Source organism: Lithobates pipiens, unplaced genomic scaffold, assembly GCF_037356315.1.
Source record: "Lithobates pipiens isolate NorthernLeopardFrog02 unplaced genomic scaffold, aLitPip1_a1.2 Scaffold_13, whole genome shotgun sequence".
Lineage (NCBI taxonomy): Eukaryota > Metazoa > Chordata > Amphibia > Anura > Ranidae > Lithobates > Lithobates pipiens.
The window spans coordinates 484,389,559-484,407,464 of record NW_027507718.1 but is presented as its reverse complement, the minus strand read 5'-3'; the positions used below and the strand labels follow the sequence as shown (position 1 = coordinate 484,407,464).

General features: G+C 39.8%; 1 protein-coding gene across 1 annotated transcript in view; it reads left to right on the top strand.

The window, feature by feature from the left end:
- The window catches only part of CD8B (CD8 subunit beta), a 32,132-nt gene extending 30,963 nt beyond the window's left edge, over nucleotides 1-1,169 (top strand). Inside the window, exon 6 of the mRNA XM_077477984.1 lies at nucleotides 679-1,169. Within this exon, the coding sequence (XP_077334110.1) occupies nucleotides 679-691 (13 nt within the window). The 3' untranslated portion in view covers nucleotides 692-1,169. The remainder of the gene's footprint in view (nucleotides 1-678) is intronic.
- Nucleotides 1,170-17,906: the final 16,737 nt, after the last annotated feature.

Sequence of the window (17,906 nt, the reverse complement as noted above, 5' to 3'; positions counted from 1 at the left end):
AATTGTCTGGCGTACTGACAATTCGATCGTGTGTACGCGGCATAAGTGTCAGTGTTTTAGGTAAGACAAAAAAAAAGCAAAATGTGCACTATTGTTTCTGGGCTGTTCTAAGGGTACAAACAACAGATAACATACACATATGTGGTATCGTAAGGAGCAGGAGAATTTATGTTGGGTTGTTCTTTGGTGGTAGGTTATGGTAGTAACAAAAAATATACAGCTAATAAAAACGTACTATAATTCACCTGGATGTACAAATTAGTTGTGATGATATGTGCGATTTTACACATGTCAAAGTTACAAAATTGTGCTTAGGCATTAAGATTTATTTTACTCTTAGGTGGGAAGGGGTTAAATTTGCTTGAGAAAAACATATATCTATGATCAGACAAAGAGATTGGAAAAAATATACCGGTATATCAAAAAAGGGGCAGACCTGATGGACTAAGTAGTCTTTCTGTGCTGCCACTCTATGATTCTGTTTCAACCAGCACCAAATTCTTTAGTGTTTAGTGATCTCAGAGCATTACAAGATGGTTTCCTATTGTATGATCCTTGCTAAATAAGCCCTCTAGAATAATGTTATTTCATATTTGCCTGACAGATGGAATACAATTGTAAATGTGTCTTTCTGATTAGTCAAATAATTAATTTGCTATTGTTTTAATTTATTTTCAGCTCCCCAAAATGACACAATCAACTGTGCTCGAAGAAGATATTCTATCAATGGTTTCCACTATTTGGAGTTTAATCAGGAGACCAAGTGTATATACAATATGTACAAATGTATGTGTCCTTATACAAGAACAAAACTTCCATGGAAGTAAAACAGACTTTACAACTGTTGTACTTGAAACATCACTGAGCAACACTGGGAAGCAAAGTAGCATCTAGCTACCACAATCAGCAAATGAACTACCATGGCTCAAAAATAAAAAAATTTCTACAGTATGACGTGCTTTTTCAACATTACCTGTGGGAAAATCCAGTAAAGCACAGGGAAAACACAGATTGGGCAGATATGTTCAGTTGGGTAATTGACCCAAGACTTCAATGCTCCACTGTTAACCAGGAGGTCAACATGCTGCCCACAATCAAACAGCCATAAAACATGGAGGACACAGCAAAAATTACAATAGAAATAAAATGTACCGTATATACTCGAGTATAGGCCGACCCGAATATAAGCCGAGGCCCCCAATTTACCCCCAAAAAAACTGGCAAACTTATTGACTCGTGTATAAGCCGAGGGTGAGACATGCCTGTCCATCCCTGTGTGTGTGTCCGTCCATCCCTGTGTGTCCGTCCATCCCTGTGTGTCCGTCCATCCCTGTGTGTCCGTCCATCCCTGTGTGTCCGTCCATCCATCCCTGTGTGTGTGTGTGTCCATCCATCCATCCATCCCTGTGTGTGTGTGTCTCCATCCATCCATCCATCCATCCCTGTGTGTGTGTGTCTCCATCCATCCATCCCTGTGTGTGTGTGTATCCATCCATCCCTGTGTGTGTGTGTGTCTCCATCCATCCGTGTGTGTGTGTGTGTGTGTGTGTGTGTGTGTGTGTGTGTGTGTGTGTGTGTGTGTGTGTGTGTGTCCAGCCTACCTGTGTCCCGAGCCTTTGTCCCGAGCCTCCGTCCCGTGCCTTGCCTCCTTGCCTCCGTCCCGTGCCGTGCCTTGCCTCCGTCCCGTGTCGTGCCTTGCCTTGCCTCCGTCCCGTCCCGTCCCGTGCCGTGCCTTGCCTTGCCTCCGTCCCGTGCCCTCTTCGTCGGCGCCTCGGCGGCCATTGTAAAATTCAAAAGCCGCGCCTCCGCCTTCGCCTGTGATAGGCGGAACACTGAATTTCCCAGCAGCCTGTGTTCCGCCTATCACGGACATCGTATCATCCTCGTCCGTAGTACGAGGATGATACGATGTCCGTGATAGGCGGAACACAGGCTGCTGGGAAATTCAGTGTTCCGCCTATCACAGGCGAAGGCGGAGCCGGAGGCGCGGCTTTTGAATTATAGAATGGCCGCTGTCTGTCTGCTCGACACGCTGATCGAGCGGGCAGACAGCGATGACTCGAGTATAAGCCGAGGGGGGCACTTTCAGCCTCAAAAAAGAGGCTGAAAATCTCGGCTTATACTCGAGTATATACGGTAAGCTATTTTAATCTCAAAAAAAATATTACTTTATTCTTTCTCAAAAAGAGATGGAGCTGTCGGTGTAGGTGTACATGTTTGATAAAATAACACAAAGTCATACATTGCTTTTCATAACTGGCTAATTCCATGACTTAAGCCAAAAATGATAATGTTCAACTAGTACATACCCTCAGCAACTTGAGTTTATGAACAATAACATTGAGGAGATCATCTGAAGAAAATTGCCATTCCTTGAGACACTCCTGAAAGCATTCCATATGACCTCTTTCAGCCAACATCAGAGAGTTGCAAGAGATGCCTTATTTGATATAATCCAAGACTGCCCAGATACCTCCTTATTTGATATAATCCAAGACTGCCCAGATACCTGCTGATGGAAATCGCAAGCATAAGGAAAAACTGAAATGGCTAGTCCCTTGATGACAGTTCTCATGAAGTGCAAAAAAAAAAGGGACACACTGGGTATACACTAGTAGAATTTCAAGAAAAACTATCAGTACATTTGAATTTTGTTCGAAAGTAGTTCAAGATTGTGTTTGTTTTTAACATTCAGTTTTGGAATTAATGGACTTGACCAAACAAAAACCACATACACTGTTCAAAATCCATACAATCGATACATTTTTTCCATCTTGCTCCTTTGAATTTTCTCATCACTACAGTTGAAAATGAACATCAATTTGGCCCCACTAATGCTTAGAAAAACAAGTGAACTTTCTTACAACAAAAAATTTCAGACAAAATTCTACTTGTGTATAACCAGGTTTTGTCAACTGGACATTCCTATTATTCTTGAACACAGTTCGCCCAAGTGTTTTTTTTTCAGTTCAGTTGATGGTAACAGATTTTCCTGATATACAGTTATCCTTTCATATCATTTGGAAATAGGCTTCATTGTTGACAAGAGTGATATTTCAAAATCTAAATTTTTTTTGAAGTGGATGGGATAATGTTAGCAAAAATTTTAATTCCCTAGTTTTATACAGGCATACACCACTTTTAAGTACAAAATGGGGTTTATTTACTAAAGCTGGAAAGTGCAAAATCAGGCTCACTTTTGCATAGAAACCAATGAGCTTCCAGGTTTTATTACCAAAGCTTAATTGAACAAGCTAGGGTTAGAAACTCATTGGTTTCTATGCGGAAGTGAGTCTGATTTTGCACTTTCCAGCTTCAGTAAATCCCATTGTGTACTTAAAAGTGGGGTATGCCTGTATGTGTCCGGTCTGTAATTATCTAACATAAATGTTGAGGAAGATAATTGTAACACATGTAGACTTTCTGTAAATTCACTAATGAATTACTAATGGTTATTAGAACTCATTGATAGACACAATGACATTGCAATTTGTCTATTAAAATGTCAGTTCCTTGGATTTATTTGCATCTGATTTGTACTGTATAGCTTTATGTAAATAAAAAATCCTTTATTTGTGTGTATTGATTTGAATTTAAAATCACTTACAGGGACACCTTTCTGCTGGACTAGTTTATTATTTTACGGCTTGGCCATCACACATAAGTGAAAGAATGCAGACATATGAACAATGCCCAATCTAAGGCCCCTTGCACATGGGGCCATCTAAGTGTAGTTCATCCCTCCCGGCATTTTAGTGTGTCTGAAAGGGACAAGCTGCCTGTCAAAGTCTATGGCAGGCTGTGGTTGGATGGGGCTGAACGCTGTATGGAGTGATGGTTGTGGCTGGACACTGTTTTACCTTTGCCCAGGGTTTCACTCACACAAGGGAGCCCTGAGCCATGGCAAGAAAGAACCACATCTGTGCAGCGCTAAGTGTGTTGTGTGCAGACTATAGCCTTAGATCAGTTTTAAGGCTACCACTAATCTGAGCTGCTGCTAATGTCTACAGGGGCATTCAACAAATAAGGTGACTTGCACGCAGTTACAGTTTTTTCTTTTTTGATTTTAGAAATAAAAAAAAAGATTAAAAATGAATCGAACATTAAAAAAAAAAAAATGCGTCAATATACCGTAGGATATTGAAAATTCGGCTCACATTCTGAATAAGAGGACTTTCATGTTGCAGTTGATAGATTTGGAAAAAAAAATCAGTACTTCCAGGATCATTTTATATTTACAGATAATAAACTTATAAGTCAGCTACTGCTAATCAGAATCAGTAAGGGGCTTGTTTATAGAGCAGTTCAATGGCACAAATATAAAGCGCCCCAACCAAACAATAACAAGTGCGCAATCCTTGTGTTAGTAATAAATCGTATAAGTGACACAATAAAAGTGCATTAAACATATGATTAACTCATCCTAAATTGACATATCTATGCAAATAAAGTGCATATAAATTGTGCAAAAATAAAAATAAAAAATATATAAATACAGTATATATGGTGCAAAAAGTTCTAACCACATATATGATTTTTTTTTATCTATCTCTTTCTATGACATAATGTTTAATTAACATTGGTTAGTCTCGTAAATAGCACCGTGTTTATTACTATTTTATTATAAAAGTTACCTTATATTATTCCTGCTTGGACATTCTCATCTTAGTTGTAGGCAGGTGAAGCCCACAAGTATAAACTTCCCTGTTACGGTGCTGCTGTATTACCAGCATGCACCGCCCTTTCTCGCGCATGCACAGTAAGCACAGCAAGCGGTGCAGGAAGCTTCTCCTGTTGCTATCACAATAGGCAGCGGAAGTGCCCGCCCCATTGTGATGGCAACCAAGATTCCGCTGTGATCTGCCTTAAATAACGCAATTTCCTGTCGGCAAATGATGCCATTTTTTTTCTCACAGTGCTGCCCACTGACTCCTGGGAAATGACTCACATTTCCCAGGAGCACAGGCAAGGGAGGAAGTGATGTGGAGCGCCGCTGACCCAGAAGTGGCAGATTAGGAGCCACCACATAGCAACAGGGCATTTCTGGCGAGTTAAAAAAAAAATCACTCCAAATCTTTTTTTAATACTAATAAAGGACTGTGAAAATGTAAAAGTGTTTTTAAAGGTGGAACTTTGCTTTAACTTCAATAGTCCCTTTTTCTTTGCTGTGAAGGAATGATAACGTACACAACCAAAGAAAAAGTGCTCCTGTTTATTTTGGTGCACTCTCAGATTAACCCTTTCATGACTAAGCCTATTTTTGGCATTTGGTGTTTACAAGTTAAAATCCATATTTTTTGCTAGAAAATTACTTGGAACCCCCAAACATGATATATATTTTTTTAGCAGAGACTCTAGAGAATAAAACGGTGATTGTTGCAATATTTTATGTCACACGGTATTTGTGCAGTGGTGTTTGAAAATGCAACTTTTTGGGAAAAGGGACACTTTCATGAATTAAAAAAAACACAAACATAAAATTAGCCCAATTTTTTTGCATAATGTGAAAGATAATGTTACGCCGAGTAAATAGATACCAAACATGTCACACTTTATAATTGCACGCACTTGTGGAATGACGACAAAGTACGGTACCTAAAAATCTCAATAGGCTAGAATTATTGCTCTCGCTCTGACGATCGCGGCGATACCTCACATGTGTGATTTGAACACCGTTTACATATGCAGGTGCGACTTCCGTATGCGTTTTCTTCGCTTCGTGAGCTCGCGGGGACGGCGGGCGCTTTAAAACATTTTTTTTTACATTTATTTTAAAATGAATAAATTGTTTTTAAAAAATATATATATATTTGATCACTTTTATTGCTGTCACAAGGAATGTAAACATCCCTTGTGACAGTAATAGGTGGTGACAGGTACTCTTTATGGAGGGATCGGGGGTCTAAAAGACCCCCGGTCCCTCCTTTACACTTCAAAGTATTCAGATCGCCGAAAACGGTGATTCTGAATACTGTATATTTTGTTTAAACCGGCGCCATTGGCAGCCGAGTAAATGGGAAGTGACGTCATGACGTAACTTCCATGTTTACTATTAGGATACTGGAATGAAGCCGCTTATGGCTTCATTCCAGTTCCTCCCCAGCAGCCGGAGGCATCGGATCGTGAATCAGTGCTCCCGATTGAGTGGGAGCACCGGTAACAGTGGTGGGGGGGGGACGTCCCCACCCACTCCTCCGGCATAACAGCTGAGTGGCTTTTAGCCGCTTTGGTTGTTATGGCTGGATAGCCAATCGCCCGCTGTAAAAAACAGCACTGGGATGATGCCTGCAGGTGCGGGCATCATCCCGGTATAAACCCCCGGAAGCCGAGTGCGCACATCTGCGTACGCTCTCCGGGAAGGGGTTAAGTGTATAGATTGATGTACTGTATGTCATGTAGGTTGTGTCAAGATATAATTTTGACCAATCAAAGAGTAATATGGCCACAGCAGGCATAGAGTTAAGGATTTTGGGATCATGGGTTAATTAAAAAGATATCATAAGAGGATGTTTATTCTTGTGGTTTGACGTGCCCATCAAAAATAATGTCCAGAGAGTATTCCATGAACCTCTATTGCCACAGGTCCTCCAAACATAAATCATAAATTTCAGTGAATCTTAAGAATTAATTTTTGCAAGTTTCCACGTGTACATGTAAGGAAAAAAACAAGAGCAGAGTAAAATCCTTATAATGAAGCCATGGGGGGGTTATTTATGAAAGGTAAATCCACTTTGCACTGAAAGTGCACTTGAAAGTGCAGTCGCTCTAAATCTAAGGCCGCGTACACACGACCGGACTTTCCATCAGAATAAACTCCGACGGCCTTTGCGATGGAGTTCCGACCGAACGGACTTGCCTACACACGATCACACCAAAGTCCTTTAGTTTCGAACGTAATGACATACGACGGGACTAGAAAAGGAAGTTCAATAGCCAGTAGCCAATAGCTGCCCTTGCGTCATATTTGGTCCGTCGGACCAGCATACAGACGAACGGTTTTCCCAATAGGAATTGATTCTGTTGGAAAGATTTAAAACATGTTCTATTTCTAGGTCCGTCAGACTTTTTGAAAAAGTAATAATGATGAAATTGATCTAAGAACAATGAAGGCCAGATTATGGCCAAAGAACTGCAGACAGTGACAAATTATGGTATTTCTCCACCTTGGTGGTCAGTGGAGAAACAGCCGCAATTGGTGGTGGTCAGTAGAGATGTGCCCCTTATATCAATGGCCAGTGAAAAGCTCCCTTACATTGGTGGTTAGCAAAATGTTCCCTTTTAAAGATGGTTAGGGGATACAGGCTCTGTTTGTTTGGTGTTCAGTGGAAGAAGGGCCCCTTTACTGTTCCTTTCATTTCCCCTATTACAGATAGCTAATAGAATCATTGTGTCAGTGGTTATGTATACAAGTATGAGAGTCAGAAATTGCTCATTGCTCAAGGAACCCTAAGCAACCCCCGGATGAGCCCTAGGGTTCTATGGAACACTGGTTGAGAAAGGCTGCTTTATATAGTACATGTCCTTAAAATTACCTATATATCAGGAAAGGGATGGTAACTTAAAAACGTTGAAAATACTGATCACATTAAAGAGTTGCTTAAAAGATGGGTTAAGAGAGGGGTACCTTGAATAAGCAATATAATATACTTGATTTCTGCAAGTGCAATTATTTAGGACTATGGGTGGGGTAAATAGAGTAATACATTTTCATTGTTGAAATTTTCAAATTATTTAAATAGGGGTATTGTAATTACTGGTTTTATTTCATTTTTGTACTTTTTATGATGCAGGTTTAGTACAAATAAAAGGTGTGGGGGGGGGGGGGGATATATATCCTTAGCTATTGGTTCTTCTATAATTAGTTACCATGATGATTCAGCCATATCCAATCTGTCCAATTACAAGCTAGAAGGGTGTATATTAGCTATGCATGCTTATTACCATCTACTTCCTGTTAGCTGCATTTATGTCACAGTATCAGAAATGTTTTTTTCACTTTCTCGGAAATGTTCTCACTTCTTGTGTATCAGTACTTTATCTAACACCTCTAATTATTGACATTCATTTTTTTTGTAATCAGAATATATTTTTAACCCGACTGTTCCAGGTTGTAACTCACAATAGGACATTGACAAGGAAGTAAAGACATGCTGATCAACAATACATGCTGAGAAGGTTAAAGAGACCCTGTTGCTAGACCATTCATTTCATCAACCTTTTCTATAAAATTACATGTGCTTTTTACCTTTACCTATAAAAGCCTCCCTTTTGTAGATTTCCTAAACTGGATGTGGTGTTAACAGCGACAGCAGATTATGAAAACGACACTCTATAGCAGGATTGTCAAACTCCATTTCGGTGTGGACTAAATCAGCATTATGGTTGCTTGTGTACACATAGGCTATTATGACCACCGGCTGTAGGAAAATGTGAACGTACCCTAACCGTAGCAGCTTCTAAGCCTAAAAGTCTATGTGTACATGGACACATAGGATTTTTGGAGTTGAGTTTAGAAGCTTTGGCAAAAAAAACATCAAAAGCTCCTAAACTCAAGTTCAAGCCAGTGCACACTTAAGCCAGTTATATCTGTAAGACTAGATGTCCATATCTCTGAGAACTCACAGTGCTAATCTGCGTGCAGCAGTGGCTAATTCCCATTCCGCTAATGACAATGGCCATGCGTGGTGTCCCCGAAGAGGCAAATGAGTTCCGGAACGAACGTGCGCACTTGCGCACCCATACGAACGTGTGTGCTCACTCGCACACCTATGTGAACGTGTGTGCACACTCGCGCACACACATTCACGTCCACCAATCCTGCCGCATGGCGCCCTATATAAACAGAGTCTCTGCCTGATACCAGTGCTGGATAGTCTTCAGCTTGTTCCTGAGTTCCTGATTGCTGTTTAACCTTTTAACTTGCTCCTGACAAACCCGGCTTCCTTGACCACTCTCCTAGATCACCCCTGCCTGTTATCTACCCTTACTGGTTATACAGACCTCGGCTTGGATTCTCTACTACGGCTCTGCTTCCTGATTCTGTACCTCGCTGCCAGCCTGTTGCCAACCTCTGCCTGTCCTTGACTATGAACTTGCCTTCAGTTTATGTACCTTGTTGCCAGCCAGTTGCCAACCTTTGCCTGTTCCTGACATTGCAGTTGTTCCTGAATCCATACTTACCTGCCTGGCATCCACTGAACAGTTTTGGTGATCAGTCTTCACGCCTTCCTCCGAGAGGATCCTGTATCTCCAAGCTCGTCTTCAGCCTGCAGGCACCTGCACCCATTCGCTGCCCCAGCACTCCCTGTCCTCACTACCCTGGGTGTTGGGACCGAAACCGTACAAGAGGCCACCCTCAGCATTTCGGACTCCGCTGTAAGGTATGTGACACCATAGCACCCTACCCCCATCTTACATCAGATGCCAACAGTCCACCTTATCCCTTACATCACAGCGCACTCCCCTTAAATTGTGCTGATGCTGGGAGGAAGCTGCCGGCAGAGCTTGGAAGGAAAAAGTGCAGCATCTGGAGGAGGACCAGAAAAGGGCTGGAGTCAGCTGAGGGGGTGATGTGGTGCATTGAGAAGCACAGGATCTGGGTAGAGGAGTTCTGTCCTCCTCTCTGCTGCTGACTTCTGAGACAAGTTGAAGGCAGAGACAAGGAGGGGTGCCGCAGCTGCAGGAAAGGTGCAAGGGCCACATGAAATGGCATGTTTGAGACATATTCCTTTTCACTCCTTCCCTGGAGGATACATTAAAAACTTATGTAGGGAGGTGAACAGAGGGGTAAAGAAGTTGGACAAGCACTGCAAAAGGCAGACGGAGTGTCTCATGTTCCCTCCCTACCTGGAGGTATGTGCCATTTCTCAGGGCACTGACAATGAGTTGGAACAATGAAATGGCGAGTGAAGGGTAAGTAAAAGTTGCTGACAGTTGTTCAAAGCAAAGATTTTCTTTGTAAGTTCCACTGAGACACAACATAAATAATGTAATTGGCCTGTATGCCCACTTTCTATACCTATCTAATAGATATCAATTCTTTCCTGTGCTAATATATATATATATATATATATATATATATATATATATATATATATATATATATATATATATATACTGTGTATATATGTATATTTTAAAGAAGAGGTAGGAGTGCCGAGTTTCACACTGCATTCAGCACTGTACAAAATAACGTATGCATGACTCTTGGTTTGAGTCAGGTAGATATGCGGGGGGCCTGGGTGTCTGAGTTTTCCTTTCCGTGGTAATTAGCACCTTCTGTTATTAGTCAAGGCAAGTCATTTTGTATTAGAGAAGATCCTAAGGGTATGCCCTGTACTTCTTACTGCATCTCAGAGCCGAAAGAGTGCTGCTGATGCATTATGTGTCTCCCCTTTATTCATTCTACTTGTACTCTTGTTTTTGCTTTGAATTTTGCTTTCCTAAGAAAACAGATTGAAATTGTTATGGATATTTCCTGGTACTCAAAGATCAACTCACCTTGGTATAAAAGTCTAGTATATCACAATACCCAATGAAAGAAAGTAAGAATGACCAGCCTTGAACAGAGATAAGGTAAGGTCATAAGCTTAAAAATATTTTTGCTCATATAAAATTATTTTTCCTTCTCTTTTCTGTTCTATTTTTTCTTTCACTTTTTCTCTGGTCCACCTTTAAAAATTCCAAGTATACGCACCAGCTAAAGTAAACAATGGTTACTTTGTATGCAAAGTGATGCTTGCTTGCTAATGCATTTCTTGCTTGCTCACTTCCTCATGAACCTCCTTGCTTGCTTCCTTATCCACGTATCTTCTTACTTGCCCATGCGCTCTTCTCGCTTGATGGTGCATCTTTTTACTTGTCCATGCCTCTTCTCATTTGATCGTGCATCTTCTTATTTGCCCATGCATCTTCTCACTTGATCGTGCATCTTCTCGCTTGATCATGCATCTTTTTACTTGCCCATGCATCTTCTCGCTTGATTGTGCATCTTCTTTCTTGCTTGCTTGATTATGCATCTTCTTGCTTGCTCATCCATTTTCTTGCTTGTTCATCCATCCTCTTGCTTTTTTGCTTGCACATCCATCTTTTCACTTATTTGTGCATCTTCTTGCTTGCTCACTCGCTCATGCATCTTCTTTCTTGCTTGCTTGCTCATGCATCTTCTTGCTTATTCATCCATCTTTTTGCTTTTTTGCTTGCTCATCCTTCTCACGTATTTATGCATGTTCTTGCTTGCTCGTGCAGCTTCTTGTTCTTTCATCTTCCTGTTTTTTTGCCTGTACTTCCATGTTCATGCTTGCTCACTTATTCATGCATCTTCTTGCTTGCTTGCTTATTTCCTTATGCATCTTCTAGCTTGCTTGCTCATTTCCTCATGCATCTTCTAGCTTGCTTGCTCATTTCCTCATGCATCTTCTAGCTTGCTTGCTCATTTCCTCATGCATCTTCTAGCTTGCTTGCTCATTTCCTCATGCATCCTTGCTTGCTTACTTATGAATCTTCTTTGTTGCTCATGCATCTTCTTGCTTCTTTGCTTTCTCGTGCATCTTCTAGTTTGCTTGCTTAGTCATGCATCTTCTAGCTTGGTCATGCATCTTTCTGCTGGCTAGCTCGCTCATGTATCATATTCATTGTCTTTTTCATGCATTGTCTTGTTTGCTTACTTAATTATGCATTTTATTGCTTTTTCACGCATCGTGTTGTTTGTTTATGCATTCATGTTGGGGGTGGATCCCTGTGATCTAACTTACTATGGACAGTCAATTAAATAATTAGGTGAATTGCTTTATTTGAATAATTAAAAAAATTGTGAATGCATCTCAAATAAATCCCTCCAGACGCCCAAGTAAATAATACATTTATTATGTGAATAATCATATGTAAGTGCAATTTGACATTATACACTTACAAGCAAAAACAAAAAGTAAAAGTTTCAGTTGGAAAGGGCTTCTTGGGCTGGAAATGTGAGTGTGAATGTTTGCAGCCTTTTACACAATTCAGTCATTAGCATTTTTTTCATATGACCGCTACTGATGAGAGGAAGCAAGTCTGGGAAACACGCACACGCATGCACATTACAGAAATGTGGCCCATGAATGCACAAGAATTGTATGGTGCGCGGTGTTTGACTTTACTGGCTACGATCTCCTCCAGGCTTGTACATGTGTCACATCATTAATGTAAAAGAAAGCTGTGCTTAATATACAGCTTTATTGTTTTACAATAGCATTAAAGAGAAACAGAAATGAGAAAAAGGTTAAATAAATAAAATATTGTACATTTTTAGGTTTGGTCAGTGGTTTACCAGCTTTCAGCATAAAACTATAGGATCGCACATTGATAAGCATATTAGTTTCATAAAGTACGAATACGAATAATGATTTTTGAATATGGAGCAGAATGATAACACAGGTTATTTAAAAATAAGTTCAAGATTAAAAAAGAAAAAAAAACCTCACCACATCCACCCCAAAATGACCACTCTTGTGTCCAATAAATACTAAACAAATAGCCCTATTATAAATAAGATGAATGTCAGATATTTTTTTTTCAACTGTAATGAAACATATTTAAATATTGCTAATTTTAAATAACATGGAAGAATAAAAAAATGAAACTTTGTAAAAAGAATTATATTTGTTTTTTAAAATCCCTTTTCACTTGCCACTATTAGATACAAGGGTACACACTCACAGATAGTACATCTGGTCAGGCCACAAATTAGTGGAGTGCATTTTGTTTTTTGAGGGGCAGTTTGTCCATATATGGGTTATCATTTGTTTGTTTTTTATGTATTTGGAGACTCTCTGGACTGCCAGGGCACTATAAACATCCCAAAATGACCACCTGTACAAGTAGACTTCCAAAGGTATATCACATATATATATATATATATATATATATATATATATGAGAGAGAGAGAGATCTCGCTATCTCTCTCTCTCTCTCATATTATATATATATATATATATATATATATATATATATATATATATATATATATATATATATGAGGGAGAGAGAGAGAGAAAGCGATATAGAGAGACATATACATGAATAATGTAATTGAAACTTTTTGTTAGAATTAGTTGGAATTCAGCTACAAAATAAATACAAAATCTATATATTTTAATATGTTTTGGTCTACATATTCTACAAAACACTACAAGATAATGCCAGATGCTTTTGCCTCTATTGTGTGTGTGTTATTCATTGCTAGTGTATCTGATATGGCCAAGAAGCCATATCAGCCATTTGGTGATGGTGCAGGTTTACTAGCTGGTGTCCTATTATGGAAAGCTCCTTTTTCACACTTTTTGAACTTTACTTTTAATATACACACATCATTTTAGATCATAACATATTATACCGTAATGTATTTGGAGAGGCTCTGAAGTGCCACTAGAAACATCCAAAGGTGTCTGCATGAAGAAAGTAAAAAAAAAAAAAAATGTGTGTATATATATATATATATATATATATATATATATATATATATATATATATATATATATATATATATATATATATATATATATATATATATAGATACTGAACATTTCAAGGTATACAGAAAGAAATTGAGACATTTTGTAATTGAGCTCATCTATAAAATGTAAAAAATAAATATATATTTTAATGAAATTTAATTCATTTTTTTGTAATCAATATATGTTGAAACAAATAAACAATTGCAGTACTTGTACTCCCCAATCCAGCTGTTCTGTACCCACAAAAAAAGTAAAAATTTTTTTACCCACATTATATTGGTGTCTGCCTCATTTGTTTACTAATTACCAAATTCCAAACCCGCTTATATCCCCCATACTATTTCTATGCCTTCAATAAACGAACATCTGTTTGCTAGTATTAAATAGAAACTGTATACAAAGGTTTCTGTGCACCCTTAATAAAAAAATTAAATCTGATTGGCAGCTATTAGTCACTAACGTATTACCTAGCATTTGAACTTCATGTTAGAATGGCATATATTTCTAAGGGATCATAATAGACTAGTTTGCTCATGTGACCGGAGTCACCTGGAGCTGCAGTGGCCGGTCCGTTGCCCTGTATGCAGACGGTGGTTATTCTGGGCCTTGCCTCGGACCTTGTTGCAGGTCTCTGAAATTTCAAATTAGGAAGTACGGCTGCCAGCACACAGGTGCCTCCAGCCACATTAACAATGGCTCATTCATGCTCTATGTGAATTTACTGGAACATTTTGAGCACATTTGTGGTGTGCTGCAATACACGTGCTTTCAAAATAAATGGAACTGCAGCACACCAACAAAAACAAAAAGCATGTCCATGACTCCCTGTTTTCACTGTTCCTCTCCTCACACTAAAATCACTGAATTTTTCTCTCCTGGGTGAGCACCGGCAGGAACTTCACCAGCACCTCCCACATTCAGGATGAAAACTGCCATTTTGAGGCCTTCACACAGAGATGAAATATAAATTAGGACAAAGCGAGGACAGACATGTCTGAATGCCTCTCCTCACACACCCCAACCACCCACCAATCTATGAGGATGTTCCGTCCCTCCTCCTTCCCCCCACAGCCTTCTGGGACAAACACAGGTCCCAGAAGACTGCAGGACCAATCACAAAGCCCGGTGAGGCTCATGCATGCATAGTAGAAAACCGGCTGTGAAAGTGGAAGGCTTCACTGCCAGATTCCATTACCTAAGATGCCGGACCCTGCACCCAAAGCTGAATCAGGAATTGGGTGAGGACATTTCTGGATCCCTGGACAGGTAAGTATCCTTATAATAAGGTGTTACTAACCCCGTGAGCCTGCATTCACTATAACTGGTCTCCCACACTACAGTACTGTTGGAGACCAGTTATAGTGAAACCCCATTGTGTACTTAAAAGTGGGGTATGCCTGTACACAGAACATGGGAATGCAATAGTTTTAGTAAATATTAACTGCTCAATACCTTTTTCTCATCGGCAGTTACAGCAGTCTTGTGACTTCTATCAGTGTCTGGTTAAGTTTGTAGGAGGAGTTTTCATTCTACTCTGACAGTCCTATGAGGCTGCAGGACCCCTGACCCTCTGTCTGGACAGTGCTGATTGGCCCTGTGCTGATTACATGAACTCTCCCAAGAAAATAAAAAGTCTCTAGCAATACACACCAAAGTGAGCATGTGCAGCCTGACTCCTAATGCTCGGTTCTATCATGAGATAGGTTGGGGCAGTTAAAGAAGAGGAGGAACAGAGAAGACAGGATCAAACAGCCTTTATACACAATGCAGAGGATTAACCCCTTAGGTTCCACAGTGAGTATAACAAGCATGCTTTACTGCATATACAGACAAATTTTACTGTTGTGAATTTAGTAACACTTTCAGCAGCTACAGTATTTGTAGCTGCTTTTAATGTTGGGGGAGGGGGAGACTGGAGCACCCTTTTTAAGCTTATCTAAACGCAGGAAACATTATCTGTAAAATAAAACTTTAAGCTTCCTAGATTAAATTCTCATTTTGATGCACTTGAGCTTACTTAAAGTTACATATATTTACATAGATTTAGACACGTTCAGAGTATCCAATCTGCCCCTGCTACAGCAGTTTTACGTAAGCGGTAATACGATTTTAAAAATCATTTAACATCTGTCATCAGAGTTAATTATTGCTCTCATTAATTTACACACAATACAAATATAATATGAAAATGCTATGAAGATCAGACACAGAAAGAGTGTTAGCGTTATCTAATCGTTTGAAGGAGAAAAAAACAAATTCCTGCTTCGTAAACCGCACAAATAGATGCGTACGGCACACTTCACCACATCTTACGACGAACTTTCAAAGCTCAGGAAAACTTCATGTAACATCACTGTAGAGAGGAAGTTGGTCTGTATTAGAAAGATATATGCGGACATATTAACATGCAAAAATCAATATTTCAGCATTATCAAAAAATAAGCAAGCGTTTTAATTTTTGGGGAAATTATATAGTAAATATAGTAAACAGAAAAATAACCCTAAATGTATCTTGTCCTTTTAGGAAAATATAAGGTTCTTGCATACAAAATAGCAGTTGCAAAGAGTTTTATTGAATTTTATGACTGTAAAAATTATCATTGAGTGGGTTGAGTAACTAAAGGCGTAGAGACTGGTTACTTTGCCAAGCGGGTGTTCACCAAGTTTAATAAAGAAATTTAAGCTTTGTTCCCTTCAACCAATTACGTATGTGTTAGCAAGAGTCCTGTTTGTTTTTTTTTATTTCCCTAGAATATGATTGAATATTCAGATTGAAGGTGCGCCTAATTTGTTAACATTTACTTATAAAGCCTATTGCTTTAGTAAATCAACTCCAGCAAATAAAACCATTGAAGCAATGTACTATGGGAAATTATGGCTTAATAATAATGTAATGTTATGTATATGATTATGTAGTGCTTACCCCCCGCAGGAGCTGATGGTGATGGCCATTCTCTGTTCTGCCATGCTCAATAAATTGCTTGTTCCCTGCTGGCACACCTGTGTGACTTAAGCATTAGTGTATCAGCATTCTATATCAGCACACAGAAAGTAAGCCACAACAAACAAAAGGTATATTAATTAAATGTATTATATCAAGGCAGTCAAACAGTGGGTAAATTGAGAAACAATAACAGAACACTATCAAAGCTGCAAAAACTATGTAAGTGAACATTGGTCTATAACATGGTAATTTAACCAATCTGTGTCACGGGTAAATCAAGCTCAAGTGAGGTAACCAGTAACGGGCAGATTGAAAATCAGCTAACACAATAATAGTAACCTTGGGTGCACCCTGAGCTTGCAGCCATTTAATGGGTGTGTTCACTGGGCTTAATAAGGGGTACCCCAGAAGTTGACTAAAGTACAAGGCACCTGATTTGTTAATAGCAGCTGGCTCTTGGTGGGGCCCTTCTGTCAGTGGTGCACTGGCCCTTTAAGAATGTGAGTGATAAGCTGCTAGGTAAGAATAGTCTCTATAAAGGTAGCTGTGTGTGGCAAGAGTTTAGGATTTGTAGTTTAGCTCACCACTCCTGGCAGGTAGTAGGCCCTGTCCCATGCACTTGGCTGTCAGCTGTTTCTCTGCAAGAACACCCTCCAGCATTGAGTTCCCGTGCAGCAGGAGAAGTCTCTGTCTCTCAATCCTTTGGCCCCTGGCATTCATTTAGACACACTAGAGATAAGTCTGCACTGCTCCAGGTCAGGACTGTCTTTATTATTAATTGGACCCTGGGCAAACATTTTCTTGGGCCCTCCCAAATTCAATTATCAACTATTTGCAGGCAGTGTGGTCTCAAGGGGCAACTGCTTTGGGCCCCAGAACAATGACTGGGACTGGCGGAGAAGCCCCTTTTGCCCTGTGTTAAAGAAGGCCCTGCTCCAGGTCCCCGTACACAGGAAGCTTGCAATCGCTCAGTCTCTTGGCTCTGTTACTCACAGGGTGCAGCAGCTCTCTTTCTCTTTCTCTTCCTTGCAAAATAGCTCAAGCTCTGTCAGATTGGATGGAGAGTTTCTGTAAACAACAATTTCCAAGTCTTGCCACAGATTCTCAATTGGATTTAGGTCTGGACTTTGACTGGGCCATTCTAACACATGAATATGCTTTGTTCTAAACTAGGGGTAGGCAACCTTGGCCCTCCAGCTGTGGTGAAACTACAAATCCTATCATGTCTCTGCTTCTAGGAGTCATGCCTGTGATTGTCAAGGTCTAGTAATATCTCATGGGACTTTTAGTTTCAAAACAGCTGTAGGGCCGAGGTTGACTATCCCTGATTGAAACCATTCCATTGTAGCTTTGGCTGTATGTTTAGAGTCATTGTCCTGCTGGAAGGTGAACCTCCGCCCAAGTCTTTTGCAGGTTCTAACAGATTTTCCTCCAAGATTGCCCTGTATTTGTCTCCATCCATCTTCCC